Source organism: Pelmatolapia mariae, linkage group LG12, assembly GCF_036321145.2.
Source record: "Pelmatolapia mariae isolate MD_Pm_ZW linkage group LG12, Pm_UMD_F_2, whole genome shotgun sequence".
NCBI classification, from domain to species: domain Eukaryota; kingdom Metazoa; phylum Chordata; class Actinopteri; order Cichliformes; family Cichlidae; genus Pelmatolapia; species Pelmatolapia mariae.
In genome coordinates this window covers 3,794,472-3,814,199 of record NC_086237.1, presented here as the reverse complement: position 1 = coordinate 3,814,199, position 19,728 = coordinate 3,794,472, and the positions used below count along the sequence as shown (strand labels likewise).

Below are 19,728 nucleotides of genomic sequence, written 5' to 3'. Positions count from 1 at the left end.
TTTTACGAACCTGAGATACAGCAGGTGACTATTGACAAAAACAAAAGTTTTAAAATAGAGAAAATACTTGACAGAAAAAAAGAGGGCCGGAAAAAGTTAGCGCTGGTCAAATGGCTCGGCTGGCCTTCTCAATTTAATTCATGGATCCCTGAAAAAGACATCATTGATGTGTGATTAACAGAGACACCACACCTCTGCATACTTTCATTCTGCATCAGTCAAAGACTGAGGAAGGAGGAAAATGGATAAAACAAACAACAACAACGCAGGTTTTTATGTGAGCCTCTTCTCGAATGCTTCAGCACATGTTTATCCAGGCAATAAGATATCTAATTTTAGAACAAAGCTAGCAAAACCTATTGTTTTAAATGAACCATATGAGGTCGGTGTTATAGAATTTCAATACCCAAGACTATGGTTGTCTTTTCCACAATCAGATTCGCGAGTGGAAATTTATGACCCAGTCAAAGATGGAGCATTGTCCATAACCACGATTGAACTGTCTGTAGGGCATTATACATCTGTGCCGCAGATAATAAAAGAATTAAATTTTAAATGTCAGCAACATCAATCCACTAGCGACATTAAAACACAATACAGTGAAGTTAGTAACTACGTTAGTGTTATGGGCCCTACGGGCACACTTCTTACATTTAAAGGGAGACTGGCAGAAATCTTAGGATTCAAATCAGAAGAACCATTTGTACTTCATCATAAAATCACATATGCACCAAATCCTGCAGACATATACGGCGGAAAATATAACATTTTTATTTATGCAGATATCGTTGATTACCAACTTGTGGGTGACGCCCATGCGCGGCTATTAAGAGCAATAAATATAACAGACGATCACCGTCGGGTAGCCATTCTTCAATTTGACAGTCCACACTACACACCAGTCTCGAAATCCTTAATCGACGATATAGAAATTGATTTGAAAGACGACCAAAATCGACACATACCCTTTTTATACGGGAAGGTGTTTGTCAAGCTCCACTTCCGACCCATAAGACACCATTTTTAAAAAATAAGGATGTCTGGCTACAAAACAGATGAAACAAAATATGTAAGATATTATTTAAATCAGGCTGGTGGCGAGTTGAATGGTTATATCGGGACTAGCACACAATATGGCGCAGGTCTGGGGGGATTGTTCCGTAGTCTGTTTAGATTTGCTGTACCGTTGTTTAAAAAAGGAGTCAACATCGTTAAACCGCACCTTAAAACAGCAGCATCCGGTATAGTGTCTGATGTCATATCCAACATAACCAAGCCAGCATCTACTAAGCAGGATGGCAACGGATTGTATGTGTATACACCCAAACCTTCTAAGACCCCTCCCACTACACGCATGCGTGATACACCGCCGTCTAAAAAGTCTAAAACGACAAAGTCTGCCAGGAAATCCACCAAACGGAGACAACCGCGCGGAGTGAAAAGACCCAGAACCAGTCGCTCAAAAACTACAGCATTTGACATATTCTAAATGGCTCTGTTACACAACCAATCGGGAGAATGTCTAAAAACAGAGCTCGATCTTTTTACCGTCCCATACACACAGACGTCCATAGAGAAAACTACGTTTATTGAAATTCCGCCAGTTTCTGCAATCACAGACGGAGGTCCGATCGAGTTTTACATCTCATCTTCCGGAGAGGATTACCTGGATCTAAACGATTCCTATATCTACACGCGAGTAAGAATCACAAATGCCGATGGCACAAACTTAGCCAGGGATGCAAACGTGGGACTTGTTAATTATCCGGGTTGCACCTTATTTAGTCAGGTAGATGTAAATTTGGGGGATCGTTTGATTAGCCAATCATCCAACACCTATCCGTACAGAGGCATAATAGAATGTCTTATCAATTATAATAAGGAGACTTTGGATACACAGTTCAGCACCACTTTATTCTGCAAAGACACTGCCTCGCACATGAATGATACATCTATAGAAGGGGAGAACCAAGGTCTGGCCACCAGAGGTAGTTACACAGCGAATAGCAGTATTGTTGAATTGATTGCTCCGGTACACGCAGACCTGTTTTTTCAAGAAAAATTATTACTTAATGGAATTGATCTGTCGCTGAAATTTGTGCGCTCTAAAGACGAATTTGCTCTCATGACTGGAGGTAACACAGCCTATAAAGTTAAAATTGTATCTGCTAGTTTGTTTGTAAAAAAGGTGAGTATCTCACCAAGTGTCAGGCTGGCACATGGCAAGGCACTGCATCATGCAAATGCAAAATACGCTGTAGACAGAGTTTCTTTAAAGACTTTCTCCATACCTGCTGGGGCAAGAATATCAACTAATGACAATTTATTTATGGGCAGGTTGCCTAAATTTGTCATCATTGCATTCGTGGATAATGAAGCTTATACTGGCTCGTTCACACGCAATCCCTTTAATTTTGAGAACTGTGATATAGAATTCATGTGTTTATACGCTGATGGACAGTCATATCCGGCCAAACCATTCCAGCCAAATTTTCAGAGGAAACACTATACCAGAGAATTCTATCAGCTGATACAAACCACTGGAAGACATTTAAAGGATAGGGGGCTATCGATAACCCGTGAGGACTTTGGTAATGGCTACACATTATTCTGTTTCAATCTGGAAGCTGATGAAGGAAATTCAGGGAATGTATCGCTAGTTAAAACAGGGAATGTGAGGCTGGAAACCCGTTTCAGAAATCCGCTACCCCGAACAATGAACCTGGTGTGTTACTCTGTATTTGATTCAGTCATCGAAATATCTAATATGAGACAAGTGTTGCTGGACTACTACTAAAGATTCAAGATGAATACAATAGAACTAACCAGCATTGTTAAAAGGATTAGTAACAGGACTCATCTTCTAGGAGTCTTAGCATGTGACCAGCTGCCGACAAAGTCCATTAGATATCCGTGCATGGGCATTGTGAATACAGATCCATCAGACTTACCTGGGAAGCACTGGTTGGCGTTCTATATCACAAAAGACAAGCAAGGGTACTTTTTTGACAGCTTCGGCAACTCACCTGATAAGTTTTCACCCGAGATAAAACTTTTTCTTTTAAAAAACACCGTTCGGATATTGTATTCTGGGAGACAGGTTCAGAATGACTTTTCGGTAACCTGTGGACAACACTGTGTGTTTTTTCTATATCATGTACAAAAAGGTGTGTCTTATTCAAGACTAATTAATATGTACAGTGATAACCTTGTTTGTAACGATGCAATGGTATGTCATTTTGTTAACAAAATAAGACCTGTTTCTGTATGTTTTCAAAATAACTTTGACTGTGTGCAGTGTGGATACTGATTCAAGTAACAAATAATAAAAGATAACAGAAGAGAATATCGTTTCGTCTGATATTTATTTTCACCTAATTGTTAAAAAACATTATTTAGTAATACAATCTTTAAACATCAGAATAGAGTTTTTAAAAAAAAAAAAAAGTAGTAAAAGAAAAACATTATTTAGTAATACAATCTTTAAACATCAGAATAGAGTTTAAAAAAAAAGTAGTAAAAGGGTAAACTAACATCTGTTTAACAATATACGCATAAGAAAAAAAAAACACAATTCAAAGTAGTAAATAAAAAGGGAAACTGTCAAACCATTTAACAATACACACATAAGTAAAAACACAATTCATAGTAGTAAATAGAAAATGTAAAACTGTCTACCATTTAACAACACACGCATAAGTAAAAAAAAAAAAAAAAAACACAATTCAAAGTAGTAAATAAAAAAGGGAAAACAAATGCATGATATTAAATTTGTTAAAAATCTATCCATCCGCTTCTACTCTGCCTTGATTTTTTATGTGTGGCAAATAAGCTCTGATCACTCAGTGATCGCCTCTTGTCTGTTTTGTGCAAACCATTTGTTTCAACACTAGGGTCTCCAGTGTCACCTTTATATTGGCTAATAGTCCTCCTCACCTCAGTATTAGGAAAAGCAGACAGAGGAACATTTAAGCGGGCAAGTGTTTTTAAAAATGTCGACCACCCTGCAGGCCATGAAACATCTGTTGCTCTACGTGTTGCTGTTGCACTTTTGATCAAATCATAGAGATGCGAACCTCTGATTATTCGGTTGTCAATAATAATTTCACCCCTGTCATTCCAAGAAACTCCCGACGCACGCGTGAGCGCTGTTAAAATAAGCTCTGCATTTTTTCTGCTCCTTTTTGTCATATAGGACAAAATCTCACCCGCAAACATGTCTTTTTCTCTGTCGCCGCCAACACTGCTTTGGTGGTCAGATGCAACCTGACCGGCTTCAGAAGGCAGAGATAGTGTTATCACATTTTTTTCACTCATGCCTTGTTTCACAAGTGAAAGGTATCTCTGAAGAATGGCAGAATACTTTTTAGCCTTCTCATACACATCCAAATCTGGCAACTGCAGCACTTCAACCATAGCTTTGTCTAGCTCGTTTTGCGCTACATGCCTGACGGAGCCTGTATGTTGTTGCTGCTGTTGGTTCAACACGTCCAACTGATGCTGCGGGACCAAAAACATTTTCTGTGTGTGTTCCATTTTCACCTATTTGCTATAAGACTGGTGATGAAGGGTATAGCAGCCCCTAATAACGGTAGCAAAAATCCTCCAGATTGGTTGATGGATCTTCTCTTTTTCAAAATTTTGACCTTTTTGTCTGCAACCAGTCTGATTACTTTTTTTTTCTTTTTTAGCTGTCTGTACTGTTGATCAGTCAGCGGGATAACACCTTTCAAAACATTGAGCGATATTTCACACAGAGCGTTAATAAAATCCATGCTTGCATTACAAATAATATTCCTCCGTACGCTGGGTGGGGATTTATACAACAACTCCAACAGTGCAATGTTTCTCTGCATCCGTGAATACGACATCCTTTTTTTTTTACCGCTTTAGCCGTTTTTTGGGGATATAAACAACTTGACGATCCGACAATAAATTGGTTCTGAGTCTTAAATAATCAGGCGTCTTAGATTTATAGTCGATTAGAAGATACCCATATGGGGCGGATGTGGCATCATTAAAAGCTTCTAAGAAGTATTTTGTATTACCCGGAAACATCTGTCTACCTAAAACTGAAATTTGATATTTATCTCTAGGGTTGTTAAACAGAATTAAATAATTAGTGTTCAACGAAATTGTTCTACTGGATTTTCCTTGCATAAACAAATTCTGAACTAAATACATGCAGCTCAAGTTCCTATGATGAACGTATTGTGTGAACACATTTTGAACTTCTATGCTGTTAGACGCAGTATTCATCACATCGTCAATAATGAGCAAGTTGTTCTTATCCGGAGGTAAAAGGACATCGTCACTCAGAGACTCCGGTATACCATTCACAAAGGTGATTTTTCTTATCTGAAGAAGTTGGTTGTATAAAGGTTGCCAGCAGGAGTAGATGTAAACAATATTGTCAATTTTGGTTGAAATAATAGTAGATGCTTTTTCAATGATGCTTTTGACAAAGAAAGTCTTTCCACAATTACTCGGTCCGCTAATAACTAAACTAAAAGGGTGCTGTAGCCTCCCATCAAAGGGGTGATCCTGATCAGTATCCATAAGGGAGTGTTGTATAGTCAGACAACACCCTTCTCTTGTTATAGACCACCTGAACCTTTTTTACAACTGTTTCATTCCTGAGATGAAACCTCTTCTTATTGCGTTTGATGGTGTCAGACTCTGCAACTAAATGCACATCCCTGTCGGCCACAAATGCCTTGACTAAGCCTTTCAATGATTCATGGGTAACAACTTTAGAATTAACATCATTTAGTGTTACACCTTTACACTTAACCTGAGTCTTGCCCTGTTTTGTGTAATAAGCATAGCATTTTGGACCTCCAGAGACAAACTCAGTAATGTGATCATCCTCTCCAGATCCGCCATCATTGAGCTCATCAGTCAGCTCACCGAGGTATGGTCCTAAAGGGGGTACCCACTCCCCGGGATGAGAGGTGAAGATAACTGAATCTGTGTCACAGTAAAGAATGCGTTCCTGCAGCTTGTCTAACAAGTCATACAGAGTGAGCCTCGCATAGGCCGTAGTCATAGCACCGACAAAGACATTCACATCCTTCACCCGCGACCCTCTACCATCAGCATGACACCACTGAACCATTGCAACATCATCAGAGATGAAACAAAACTGCCGTACGTCATAATGGTCACTGAACATCAGCTGTGTGAATCTGGCAGGGTCTGTAATTAGCTCGCAAGAGGGCATATTTGTTCGCATGCAGAATCGTCCCCACAGAGAGTTCAGAAGCAATTTATTGCAACTTCTGATTGCTTTGTTAACACAAATCTTAGCAGGGTCTAGTCTGATGCCTTCTCTCTCATAATAGTCTTGAACAAACTTCTGCTGCTCCTCAGCAGTTTTGACATTTTTCGGGTATCCAGATGCCTGCTGCTTGAATTTCAAAAATGTTTTGACATACGGTTTAAACAGTGTGTCAGTCTTATTAGGGAAGTGCCAAACTTCAGTGATGCACACAATCTCATACCCTTTTTCAATAGCCTTTTCGAGCTCAAAGGAAACCCAAGTACCTGACAGCTGTCTCTCACTCTCAGCATGCACACAATCACTGTGCTGGCGCTGCTCTTCAGCACATGTTCTACAGAGAGGAAACATCAGCTTATTGTGGCACTTGTAGGGCAGAACAGGATGAAATAGACCCCTTGGAGGAAGCACTGTGCACTTAACAAACCCGAAATAATTTTCGACTCTGTCAAAATCATTGTATATGATCTGAGGGTGCCCTACTGGATAATCTTTTGTGCACTGAACAGTGGGGTAAAGACTTGTAAAATCATAGTATCTGATCTTTTCAGCTCCACCATCATCGACCTTGTGGTACAGTTTCATCGCATTAGTCCTACCCCCAAACAATGCATCTCTTGGGTCCAGAGGTTCAGGCTTTTTGTATTTGCACATAAAGTCCTTGACTGCCTGATCAGTCGACTTTAATGATGACCAATCACACCCCCACATGACCACAACATTAAGACCGTAATGCATTCTTAGAGCATTCACCTTCTCACAACTTGCATGATACAACTCGCCATATGACAGTTTGGCGGCTGGGTTAACATCACTCTCTGGGTAGCAGCGGAGACAGCCGTGATAGAAGCACCCAAAGAATTCATATGCAGTTTTGCTGGAAGCATCAAATCCATCCAAAAAATAAGGCCCAACTTTTTGTTCACCGCCTCTAAGAGCATGCTTGATAACAATGTTTTGTCTGCAAGCTTCATATTGAAGCCATTCAAGAGACACGTCTGAAAATGTCTTATTCTGATCAACATAGGCACCATGATGAGTCAATGCCAGGGTGTCTTTTGGAAGAAACAAGGTTTTGAAAATCCCCATGCAGTATGATGCCAGTGTGGCGTGTGAAAATGGATCAATCTGCGTGCACTCCATTAAGGTCTCGCAGTATATTTTACAAGCCATTCTCAACACTTCGACATCATTAATACAGTACTTTCGCATTTCAGCCTGCAAATCAAATGGTTTCTCGCAGACAGAGTTGTACCATGTCATAAATTTCTCCTTTTCACATTCAGTCATTTTTTCATACCCGTAAAAAGACGGGACAGGATAAGGACCTACATAGAATTCGTTTGCCCTTGTGTTAAATGTGTGTGGGAAGAAGCCTTTTTCAAGGTCCTCGAATCCTAAGGCAGAAGGTGTTTTGGACAAACGCATGGGCAGAAAGCTAAATGAGTCAATCCATCTCTGATCATAGGATTTGTCATACATTAGAACGACTCGACTCCCTCTCATTGTTACACCCGGAGCAATACCTTGTTTAACGAGGTATTCTAGGAGAATATAGATATCGAACCCAGAAGAGTTGTGAGCTATAAATGTATATCCGCGGAATTTAGGCCTTCTGTAGTGCCCAACGAATGTAGCCACACAATTTAATGTGTTGAAACAGAATTTTTTCCCATGCATATCCATTGCACACACAAAAATGGCCTCATGCTTTCCGTCATGATATCGGGTCTCAAAATCATATATTATGTATTTTTCATCAGGTTTTTTCATTTCAGTAGGCTGAATAAAACACTCGTGATTCATGCTGCTGGCTACCATGCGTTCTCCACATAGTGTACATACACTTGGGACGCATTTGTGTTCTGATTTGTCTGACTTCCTGTATACCGTGCCGCATGTTTCACAGTATTTCATATGATCACACGGTATTAGTTTATGCACCGGTTCTACTAGTTTGTGCTGTTGGTAACAATGCTGTGACTTGCAGATACGTTTACAGTCTGCACATTTCACAGTCTGTGACGGATAGTTTTGACACAGTGTAAAACATACATTGCATCTGAATTTACATGCGTGGTGCAGTGGAGTCTGGTATGTGCTATAACAATAATTACAAAAATAGCCAGCACCAAAAAACCCTGTTGTGCTTTCAATGACATAATAATGACCGTCATGTAAATACATATATATGGTTTGAGGGTGCGGTGTGTCATGTGTTTTGAAACACTGTAGCTGTTTTCGCCCTGCAGTATGGTGGAATATAACGATTTTAACATTTAGCTGTTTTTCAAAACTGCTGACATTGGCGAAAGAAACCTGCTGCCTGGGGTCGAGCCCTGCATCAATGTGTATCTGCTTTGCGCAGAGTAGTTTCTCATCCTCAGACACTTCAGCGTTGAGAGCATGTGCCAAGCACAGACAAAAACACAGGTTGTTATTGCTATTTTGAGGATTATACAAATGTCTCCCTTTTTTTAGCAAGATGTCATCATAAGCCACTTTCCCTAATCTCAAACGAACACCGCCGCTCCTGTTATGAGCAACTGTGGCGATAAATTCAAGTTCGTCTGATGCTATAGACTCGTCATTGCTTTGAAGCACCTGCATGATTTCCTCAAGGAATAAATCTGTATTATAATCATCATCTGATTGTAACACACACTGCACATCACTGGCTAGGGATGGTCCTCGTAACACAACATTCAACATGCTGCCTGATGGGGCATCTTGTAGGGCTTGGTCAATTAAATTACCTAAACTCTCTCGCACCCTGCCGGGAACCTGTTGCAGATTATCTAGACCGATCTCTCTAAAATCAAGACGCTGGCGCAGTTCTCTGGAATTAAAATGAGGCATGTCCCTACTCCTAACCCCACCGCTAGCATCACCACCACCGCCACCAATCTGCACAGTGCCACTTTCATGCGTATTATCTAATACATCAACAGCTGCATCAAAATCATCGCTAGGAGAAGGCGGATGCTCATGAGTGTCAAAATGGTCAACAGAGGGCCCGACATCAAGACTACCAACTACATCAGAATGCGCAGTAAGAGGCGATATGAGATCATCAAATGTCAACGTTTCAATTTGACCAACGGAGGGCTGAGCAATAAGACTTTCACATGCATCAGAATGCGCAGTAGGTGACAATGGAAGGTCACCATCAACACTGTCAATTGCTTGATACCAAAGTGCAGATTGTGAAAGAAGCTCATCAATGTCAAAATGCCCTGCAGAAGGTGTAGCATCAATATCACCAATTTCATCAAACCATTCTGTAGAGGATTGTGTGTGATTGCATTCACCACCGTCATCACCCACATTATTAGCATTGGCAACATGAGAATTAACAGCTACAGATGTAGTGCAAACAGAAGCAGAAACAGCAGAGTTAGTTCGGGATTCATGTGTCTGACAAAGCGCTTTTAATCTAGTAGTCAGATCGGCACATCTGGTTCTAAAACTGCTAATGTCGAATTGATCGCTATTCCTTAGACTACTCTCTGAAGGAATATTACCAGACGCAATGCTTCTAATGACAACAGCAGCGGTAGAGACAACAGAGTTAGTTGTGGGTGCAGAGATCCTACAAAGGTCTTTTAATCTGTCTGTCAGCTCAGCACACCTGATTCTAAAACTGCTAATGTCGAATTGATCGCTATTCCTTGGACTGCTCTCTGAAGGACTACCACCAGACTGAGCGCATCCATCACTGTTCTTGAATATTTTATTGGGTGGTTCTGAAGACATTTTTTTTTTTCTCTTAATTTGCAGTTGCTAAGGTGATTGTTGATTCTGATACCTGTAATAAGAGCTCTGCAATGCTTATGTCAATTTCTTTTACCCTAAAAACAATCCCCTCAATTTCTTGTATTTTGCTCAGGATTAGATCCAGTTTTTGCCTGTCTTGATGAAGAAGGGAATGGAACTGCTCTAATTTTTGCTGATGTTCCTGGAAAAAGGTTTGGAGTCGGTCTAATTTTTGCTGATGTTCCTGGAAAAAGGTTTGGAGTCGGTCTAACTTTTGATCTATTTTTTGGTGATGTTCCTGGAAAAAGGTTTGGAGTCGATCTAACTTTTGATCTGTTTCTTTCTGCTGATTGAGAAATTGTTCAAAGTATTTTTGTTGTTCGAGCTGATGCTGAATAAACACACGATCACCGATGGCAAATGAATTCATACAAGCATTATAGGCTTCAAGCATGTCAGTATCTGAGATTTCTGCATGAGTTATTTCTACACCCGGATTTGTAGCCTGTCTGAGACATGTAGGAATAGTAGGCAGAACATCATTTGAAGAAGAAGAATGAGGTGTCTCACCGGTGGGTGTACTTGTATGCCCCCTTCCCAACACCGCATTAAAAAGCAGGTTGTGTGTGTCTCTGTCTACCCTTGCGCTGAACTTGTTGATGCCGGCATTTCTTGAGAAAATCGGCTGGTTGGATCCATGATTTGCTGAGTAAGGAGTGGCTGTGTCCCAGTCCTCTGACCAGTGGATATTCGCTATGTTATCCGAGAAAGGTGGTTGACTGCTAAACCTGGAGAAAAGGATTAAAATATATATATATATATATATGTATTATACACCCGAATTATAAATTGATAGTTATTTTAAATTATGTGTATTGTTAGGCTTTTTATATTTACCAGATGTTCTCGTACTCTGACGTATGGGAATTATCAAGAGGCCTCTCCTGGTTTTGGGCTGGGGGCAGCGTATCAGGGGAGTTAATCCAAACACCACCTACAATCAAACTTTTGGTTTACAAAAAGAAAAAAACGCTTTTTTTGAATAATAATAATAATAATAATAATAATAGTATGGGAAAACTAAGCATGGAAACAAACAAACAAAAATGCAAGACTTACTGGGGTCCATGTGTGATGTCTTTTGCAGCGATTTGTTGGTTTGCAAAAGAGTCGCGTTGCTGGTGTTGAAAGTAAGAGAAATTCCCACTAGGCTACCCCGGGTTTTTAAAAAGTCAGTTTTGGGGGCGGGGATGCGCAAGAAAAAAAAAAAAAACGTAAGCAGAACCCGGCCAATAAAGTTGCAGTGTAGAACAGATGGGATGAAACTATGTTAAAAAGTTTCTCCTGAGCCAGATAGCTTGAATTGCGAATTAACTCATTTAAAAAAAAGAAAAGAAAAAAGATAACTACCAACTGATAAACCAAAATACACAGAGCATAATAACCACTAATTAAATAATGCGTTGCGCATCTGTGTTTTAAAGAATGTCTGGAAAGCCCTCGTGTATTTTTGTTTTAATTATTTTAAAGACATGCATATGTTTAATGCGGTTTTGTTCCCACCTCCAATAAACATCGCACAGAGCAGAAGGGAGCAAAATGAAGAGAGACCGTGCTGAATTTAAAAAAAATATTTAATGAAAGGGATAAAAGTTTGGTGTCTCTCCACACCCTTATTCGCTATTTCTTGAGATAAACGGCGTTTTAAAGTCTGAAACATCCAACTAACTAACTACTAACTGTAGAAAATCTGTGCAGAGTTCAGCCAATAAAGTTGCAGTGTAGAACAGATGGGATGAAACTATGTTAAAAAGTTTCTCCTGTGTCAGATAGCATGAATTGTGAAGTAACTCATTTAAAAAAAAAGAAAGAAAAAAAGTAAGTCTTTCCCTGGTTTTAGAATGAAAGAAAAAAGATAACTACCATGTGATAAACCACAATACACAGAGCATAATAACCACTAATTAAATAATGCGTTGCGCATCTGTGTTTTAAAGAATGTCTGGAAAGCCCTCGCGTATTTTTGTTTTAAATATTTTAAAGACATGCATATGTTTAATGCGGTTTTGTTCCACATCCAATAAACATCGCACAGAGCAGCCGGGAGCAAAATGAAGAGAGGCCGTGCCAAATTTAAAGAAAAAAAAAAAAAACCTTTCAAAAAGAAAATTATTTAATGAAAGGGATAAAAGTTTGGTCTCTCTCCACATCCTTATTCACCATTTCTTGAGATAAACGGCGTCTTAAAGTCTGAAACAGTCAACAATGAGTTGATAGAAACAATGCAAGGTTGGGGAGTCGCTTAACTAACTGTAGAAAATCTGATTATAAAACACACTGCCGTTTCAGCTTGATTTTCTGACAACAAAAGTCTTTCTATAGAATAAAAGACAAAGTCATTCCTGTTTGTGTAAATTTACCGTGAAAAAGCCCGAAATGCCTACAGCGGTTGATGAACCTTTAATTAAAAAACACCCTGCTAGGAGGAGACAGAGCATGCGCAGTGGGACCGCAGGAAGTGTCCCTTTTCGGAAGACTGAAAGCGCGTACATGAGAGTGCATGCGCGCGTGCTCGTACGTGCACAAGATGTCAGTTTTTAAGCTCGGCAAAGGGGGTGTGGGGGGCAATGCCCCCAGGCAAAACCCCCCTCCCCTGACCTCTGACCCCTCACCCCCCACCCCACACCCCCACCCCTCACCCCCCCCCCCCCCAAATAGGTATCATATATATTCTTCTCAGGCTTCCCCAAGCCCAGGCTTCTTGTCAAGAAGAGGGTGTCAATTGCATTGAGCGACCAGTTGATCAAATCCGTAATTCTCTGGCTCAATTAAGGATTTAACAGGGAACCAATGAAGGGAAGCCAATACAGGAGAAATCTGCTCTCTCTTTCTAGTCCCTGTCAGGACTCTTGCTGCAGCATTTTGGATAAACTGAAGGCTTTTCAGGGAGTTTTTAGGACATCCTGATAACAATGAATTACAGTAGTCCAGCCTGCAAGTAATAAATGCATGAACTAGTTTTTCAGCGTCACTCTGAGACAGGATATTTCTAATTCTAGAGATGTTGCACAAATGGAAGAAAGCAGTCTTACATATTTGTTTAATATGTGCGTTGAAGGACATGTCCTGGTCAAAAATGACTCCAAGGTTCCTCACAGTGTTACTGGAGGCCAAGGTAATGCCATCCAGAGTAAGAATCTGGTTAGATACCATATTTCTAAGATTTTCAGGGCCGAGTACAATAACCTCAGTTTGATCTGAATTAAGAAGCAGAAAGTTAGCAGCCATCCAGGTCTTTATGTCTTTAAGACATTCCTGCAGTTTAACTAAATAATACAAGATATTACAAAGTTACAAAATTTAAAAAGAAAAAAAAAGCTCTAATAGACGCAAATAGCGCCAGTTATAAATACCCCAGTATATTTCACAAATTAAATACATACAGTGGCTTGCAAAAGTATTCGGCCCCCTTGAACTTTCCCACATTTTGTCACATTACAGCCACAAACATGAATCAATTTTCTTGGAATTCCATGTGAAAGACCAATACAAAGTGGTGTACACGTGAGAAGTGGAACGAAAGTCATAAATGATTCCAAACATTTTTAATAAATAATCCCAATAAATAACTGCAAAGTGGGGTGTGCGTAATTATTCAGCCCCCTGAGTCAATACTTTGTAGAACCACCTTTTGCTGCAATTCCAGCTGCCAGTCTTTTAGGGTATGTCTCTACCAGCTTTGCACATCTACAGACTGAAATCCTTGCCCATTCTTCTTTGCAAAACAGCTCCAGCTCAGTCAGATTAGATGGACAGCGTTTGTGAACAGCAGTTTTCAGATCTTGCCACAGATTCTGGATTGGATTTAGATCTGGACTTTGACTGGGCCATTCTAACACATGGATATGTTTTGTTTTAAACCATTCCATTGTTGCCCTGGCTTTATGTTTAGGGTGGTTGTCCTGCTGGAAGGTGAACCTCCACCCCGGTCTCAAGTCTTTTGCAGACTCCAAGAGGTTTTCTTCCAGGATTGCCCTGTATTTGGCTCCATCCATCTTCCCATCAACTCTGACCAGCTTCCCTGTCCCTGCTGAAGAGAAGCACCCCCAGAGCATGATGCTGCCACCACCATATTTGACAGTGGGGATGGTGTGTTCAGAGTGATGTGCAGTGTTAGTTTTCCGCCACACATAGCGTTTTGCATTTTGGTCTCATCTGACCAGAGCACCTTCTTCCACATGTTTGCTGTGTCCCCCACATGGCTTGTGGCAAACTGCAAACGGGACTTCTTATGGTTTTCTGTTAACAATGGCTTTCTTCTTGCCACTCTTCCATAAAGGCCGTGCAGTGCACGACTAATAGTTGTCCTATGGACAGATTCCCCCACCTGAGCTGTAGATCTCTGCAGCTCGTCCAGAGTCACCATGGGCCTCTTGGCTGCATTTCTGATCAGCGCTCTCCTTGTTCGGCCTGTGAGTTTAGGTGGACGGCCTTGTCTTGGTAGGTTTACAGTTGTGCCATACTCCTTCCATTTCTGAATGATGGCTTGAACAGTGCTCCGTGGGATGTTCAAGGCTTGGGAAATCTTTCTGTAGCCTAAGCCTGCTTTAAATTTCTCAATAACTTTATCCCTGACCTGTCTGGTGTGTTCTTTGGACTTCATGGTGTTGTTGCTCCCAATATTCTCTTAGACAACCTCTGAGGCCGTCACAGAGCAGCTGTATTTGTACTGACATTAGATTACACACAGGTGCACTCTATTTAGTCATTAGCACTCATCAGGCAACGTCTATGGGCAACTGACTGCACTCAGACCAAAGGGGGCTGAATAATTACGCACACCCCACTTTTCATTTATTTATTTGTAAAAACTGTTTGGAATCATGTATGATTTTCGTTCCACTTCTCACGTGTACACCACTTTGTATTGGTCTTTCACGTGGAATTCCAAGAAAATTGATTCATGTTTGTGGCTGTAATGTGACAAAATGTGGAGAAGTTCAAGGGGGCCGAATACTTTTGCAAGCCACTGTACAGTTGTTCTGAAAGGGGGTGGAGTTGGGGGAGGGGGTGTAGATATTAATGATCCTCTTGACCATAGATTTGAAGGTTTGAGTGAGTGTTGCTTTGCTGACTCATTTATTTCCACGGTCAGACCACATCCTTAGAGCTGAACATATAAAGCTGAGCATCACAGTGAGTTTCAGTGCATTCAGCGTCTGATCAAAGAGGGAAGAAGAAATGTCCTGCCTGAAGAATTTCAGTCTTCTCATCTCATGTGTGCTCCTCTTCATCATCCAGCCAGGTCAGTGATGTTTTCTATTGTAATTTAATTTATTTACTGGTAATTTTAATCTTCATGTAAACGAGCATAATGCAAAGTCACACTGCTGCTTATCCTTCAGTGTTACAGAGCAGTTGGTGCAGTGTGTTTGTTTCTTTCATCTGTTCTTCATTTGATCATCATCTGATTTATGTGTCCTGATATTTTGTTTCTGTTTTAGGTCGTGGTTCTGAGATTATTAATGGGAAAGAAGTCGTGCAACACTCACTGCCTTTCATGGCTTATGTGACAAGTGTGACTAATTCTTTCTGTGGAGGAACATTAATCCATCCACAGTGGGTGCTGACAGCTGCCCACTGCACTGGGTAAGAATCTGAGGCCTAATTTTCCGAAATTTTCTAAATATTGCAGTATTAATATTTAACAAACTATGTGAAAAAACTAATCATTCCCTTCACTACTCAGAGGTCACTACCCTCACCTGTGGTCACAAGCTTTGGGTAGTGACTGAAAGAATGAGATCAGGGATAGAGTGACAGAAATGTGCTTTCTCTAAAGGATGGCTGGCCTCTCCTCTAGAGAAAGGGTCATTTGAGAGGGGCTCAAAGTAGAGCCGCTACTCTTCCATCGGATAAGATAAGAAGAACTTTATTTATTCCAAGGGAACTTCTTTTGCTATACACTTGCTCAATGCTGCAAGAGAAACAGAGGAACAGAGGAAAAAAGATATACAATATATACAATAAGAATTGTAGTATATAGTAATATAACAGTAGGAAGGATGTAGCCATTTGAGGTGGTTCAGGCATCTGGCACGGATGCCTCCCAAGTTAGGTGTCATGTAGGAGACCCCGGGGCAGACTCAGGACAGGTTGGAGAGGATTCATCTCTCAGTTGGCCTGGGAATCCCTCTGTGTTCCCCTGGATATGCTGGAGAAAGTGGCATGGGATAGTGAGGTGTAGGCTTCTCTCCTCAGGCTGTTGCACCTGCAACCCAAAAATGGATGGATGTGTGAAAGATAATACAAGATAATCAACATGAGATCAAATGTCCACACACTCTGTTCTTATAGTATAGAACATAAAGCAAAACTTTTATTGTTGGTTTTACTTATGGTGGCAAAAGCATAATGTCAGTGAACATTGCAGTGATATCGTCAGTTTAAACATTTTTGCAACTTTACATGTCTATTCTTATTAATAATTAATTTGTTTCTGCTTGAAAATGTATCACTTGTGTAAATCACAAAAGATAAAATGTTTTTATAATCCAGCCTTTATCACAATTACACTTACAAATAATACATGTTGCTACAATTATACATGCAAAGCTAATTACATTTAATGCAGACGATGAATATAGAATATTTTAAGTTGAATTGTTGTTCACAGATTTTTTTACAGAGGTGTTCTAGAAAATGTTATTTATGATGGAATAGCAATGAAAGAAATGTTGCACTCACTTAAAAATAACACAGAAGTCAAAGCTACATACACATGACACATTTTATACAGTTGAATTTCTTTATTCAGCTTGAAGAAACTATAATGCAGAGTAAAGCTCAGTAACAGCCATAACCCAGCCATATGTAATAATACACAATAATAAGGAATTATGATTATTGTTTTAGAAATCGCTGACCCGTTAACCTTTTAAATATGTAAACCTTCATCACCAGATTGTGTTTTTTCTTTTACAGGAGTTATTGGGTGATGCTGGGAGCCCACTCCATCAGTAAAGAGGAACATTCTCGGCAAATCCGATTCGTTGAGAAAAGTTTTCCTCATCCTGACTACTGTTGTGCAAAGTACGACAATGACCTCATGTTGCTGAAGGTAAGGTGATAAATCAGTGTATGACCACAAATAGTGTAAATGGTAAATGGACTGCTTCTTATTTAGCACCTTTCTCCTCTACCTGAGCACTCAGAGCGTTATAAATAGCATTAACACACATTCACACTCCAATGCATGCAATTCACGTTTTGCTTGCTTAAGTAAAACTTAGTTTTAATATTGTACATATAAAATGTATTTCCATGTGTGTATACACATGTTTCAACACATCGCTGCACATATTACATATTTTCCAAGCAAAATATTAGAAATAAATGAATGGTTCCCATATATCATTGTGATGTTGTTTATTACTCTCATTTTCTTCTGCTTGCTTTCTTTTTTCTTTTGTCTGCTTATTCTGTTGGTTTTTGTTTTTTGCCCTTTTTCCCCGTCCCTCTTCTCAGTTTTTTTTCTTTCCCTCTTTCTTTCTCCCCCTTCTTTCCACCAGTCAAGTCTGTCCCGTATTCAGCAAGTGAAAATAAAATAAACAATAAAAGGTGAATCAAATGGACCATTACGGCAAGGCTGGGATGGTCCATTTGGTAAAGTAAATCCGTTGGGCATCTTTCTTCGCCTTTAGACAATAATTCTAATGGCAAAAGAACCAAACGGGACAGGCAAACAAAAAATAAATAAATAAATAAATGAATGGTGATTCAAGACTTTAGTACAGTGCTGCATATATTTTTATTTAATGTTTCTTTTCAACTTTTTTCAGCTTAAAGAACCGGTGAGGAAAACCAGGGAAGTGAAGTGGCTCGAGATTGGCAACACTGTGAGAGACCCGGCAGCTGGCAGCAGGTGTCTGGTGGCTGGATGGGGAGTAACTGAAAACAACCGAACATCAGACGTCCTCATGTCTGTCAATGTGACTGTGGTGGACAGACAGAAGTGCAACTCTTGTGATTATTACAACCACAACCCTGTTATCACCAGAGACATGGTATGTGCTGGTTCAGATGGTACAAACGTCGCTGATACCTGTCAAGTACGTATGAAGAATCCATGTATTTTTCCTTGTTTGAAGTAAATGTTCATTCAGCTCAACACCTGTGAGTCAAAGAAAGACTGTCATGTGTTTGTTCTTGCTGCAGGGGGATTCAGGAGGGCCGCTGTTGTGTGATGGAGCGCTGGTTGGAGTCACTTCTTTTGGAGCAGGTTGTGGTATCATTAAAAAACCTGGAATCTACTCGTTTATCTCAGAGGGACAGCTGTACTGGATCAAAACTACAATGAAGTATTTCTAAATGTGTGAAACCACAGGTGTTGCATCTGTCAGTGCTGTCCCTGTAGACCATTATCCATTTTATCATTTCACTGTTCCTCTTACAGTTATTGCATTTTAGTTTCTGCTAGCTTGCTATACTTTTTTTTTTATACATTCTGCACTTGGCTAGTCTGCTGCATGAACTTATGGCAGATAAATGTGGCACAAACATTAATTGGACTGACCTCTGAACCACATTTTAGGCCTACTGTAAACACAATTGGAAACACTGTTTGGCATTTTACCATATTTCACCATAAAAACCGTACAGAAACATGGTTATATCTAATAATCATTTTTCCAAATAAATTAATGAACTCCCAAACATGAGTGCTCCTGGTTGCTGCAGATGACCGCGGGTGCTGTAAAACCAAGGAAAAGCAATTTTTATATACACACAAAACCAATGAACGTAAAATATTATTGTATTATATCCTACTGTGTTATTATAGGGTCTACTTTACAATATAAAGCACCTTGAGGTGACTGTTTTTGAAATGAAAAAACAGGTTTTTTTGAAAAAGACAAAAGATTTTGCATTCTTATTTGTTCCATTCACATTATGATTGTGTGCTTGATATAATTGCTACTTTCTTTACTTTCTAATAAAGCTGGAGGCATGAATAAAAAAAAGACACGATTCCTTCTCTTTTTCTTTATTTGTTTGTACTGCAGTTTCAAACTGTACCTTTCAAAATGTCATTGTTAAAATACTTACAGAGTTTTATTGTCATTGTGCAGTTTCTTGCAAAGTGAAAGTGGGTAGCTGGGCCACAAAGTGTAAAAGTAAAGAAGGGAAAACAATATACAATGAGGGGGGAAAATAAATAAAAAGCAATATGTAAGTATACATATATGTGTGAGTGAACTAATATACATGGTGTATGCATAGGAAAGATTGAAACAGAAACATTGTGGGGCTGTATACAAGGGCAGTTATATAATAAATAAAAGCTGCGTTCCACATGGCCTGTCAGTACATATCTACTGCCTCTGAAATACAGGCTAACTAAGCTCGATAGGACTCCTTCTGCCTGATTCTTCCCTTTACCTCCAGTGTCTACCATCTGGTTCAGGTTTACCACCGCGACAGGCACCAACCACCTTGCAGCCACAGCTCAGTGCAGCACCTTCAGTAATGGAGGTGCTAAACATAGTCCATTCGGACTCAGTGTCCCCAGTATCCATCAGAATGCTGTTGGAGCTCTGCCTGAGGTGGGAGTTGAAGAACTCGCAGATCAGGCATTCCCAGCGCACCCTCCTTATTCGTTTAGGCATGCCATGTCTCCAGCTGGGTAAAGC

General features: G+C 40.0%; 1 protein-coding gene across 1 annotated transcript; it reads left to right on the top strand.

Annotated features, from left to right (window-relative positions):
- Nucleotides 1-15,277: 15,277 nt before the first annotated feature.
- On the top strand, nucleotides 15,278-18,406 carry LOC134639295 (granzyme K-like). Its single transcript, XM_063490415.1, has 5 exons — nucleotides 15,278-15,341; nucleotides 15,541-15,685; nucleotides 17,021-17,156; nucleotides 17,878-18,147; nucleotides 18,254-18,406. Exons 1-5 carry the CDS (start codon nucleotides 15,278-15,280, stop codon nucleotides 18,404-18,406), a joined length of 768 nt encoding a protein of 255 aa, XP_063346485.1.
- Nucleotides 18,407-19,728: the final 1,322 nt, after the last annotated feature.

Excerpts from the sequence above, each read along its gene's own strand:
- LOC134639295 (XM_063490415.1), top strand. The coding sequence starts at position 15,278 with ATGTCCTGCCTGAAGAATTTCAGTCTTCTCATCTCATGTGTGCTCCTC. Across the intron at positions 15,342-15,540 it reads CCTCTTCATCATCCAGCCAG|GTCGTGGTTCTGAGATTATT; the intron begins GTCAGTGATGTT and ends TTTCTGTTTTAG. Across the intron at positions 15,686-17,020 it reads ACAGCTGCCCACTGCACTGG|GAGTTATTGGGTGATGCTGG; the intron begins GTAAGAATCTGA and ends TTTCTTTTACAG.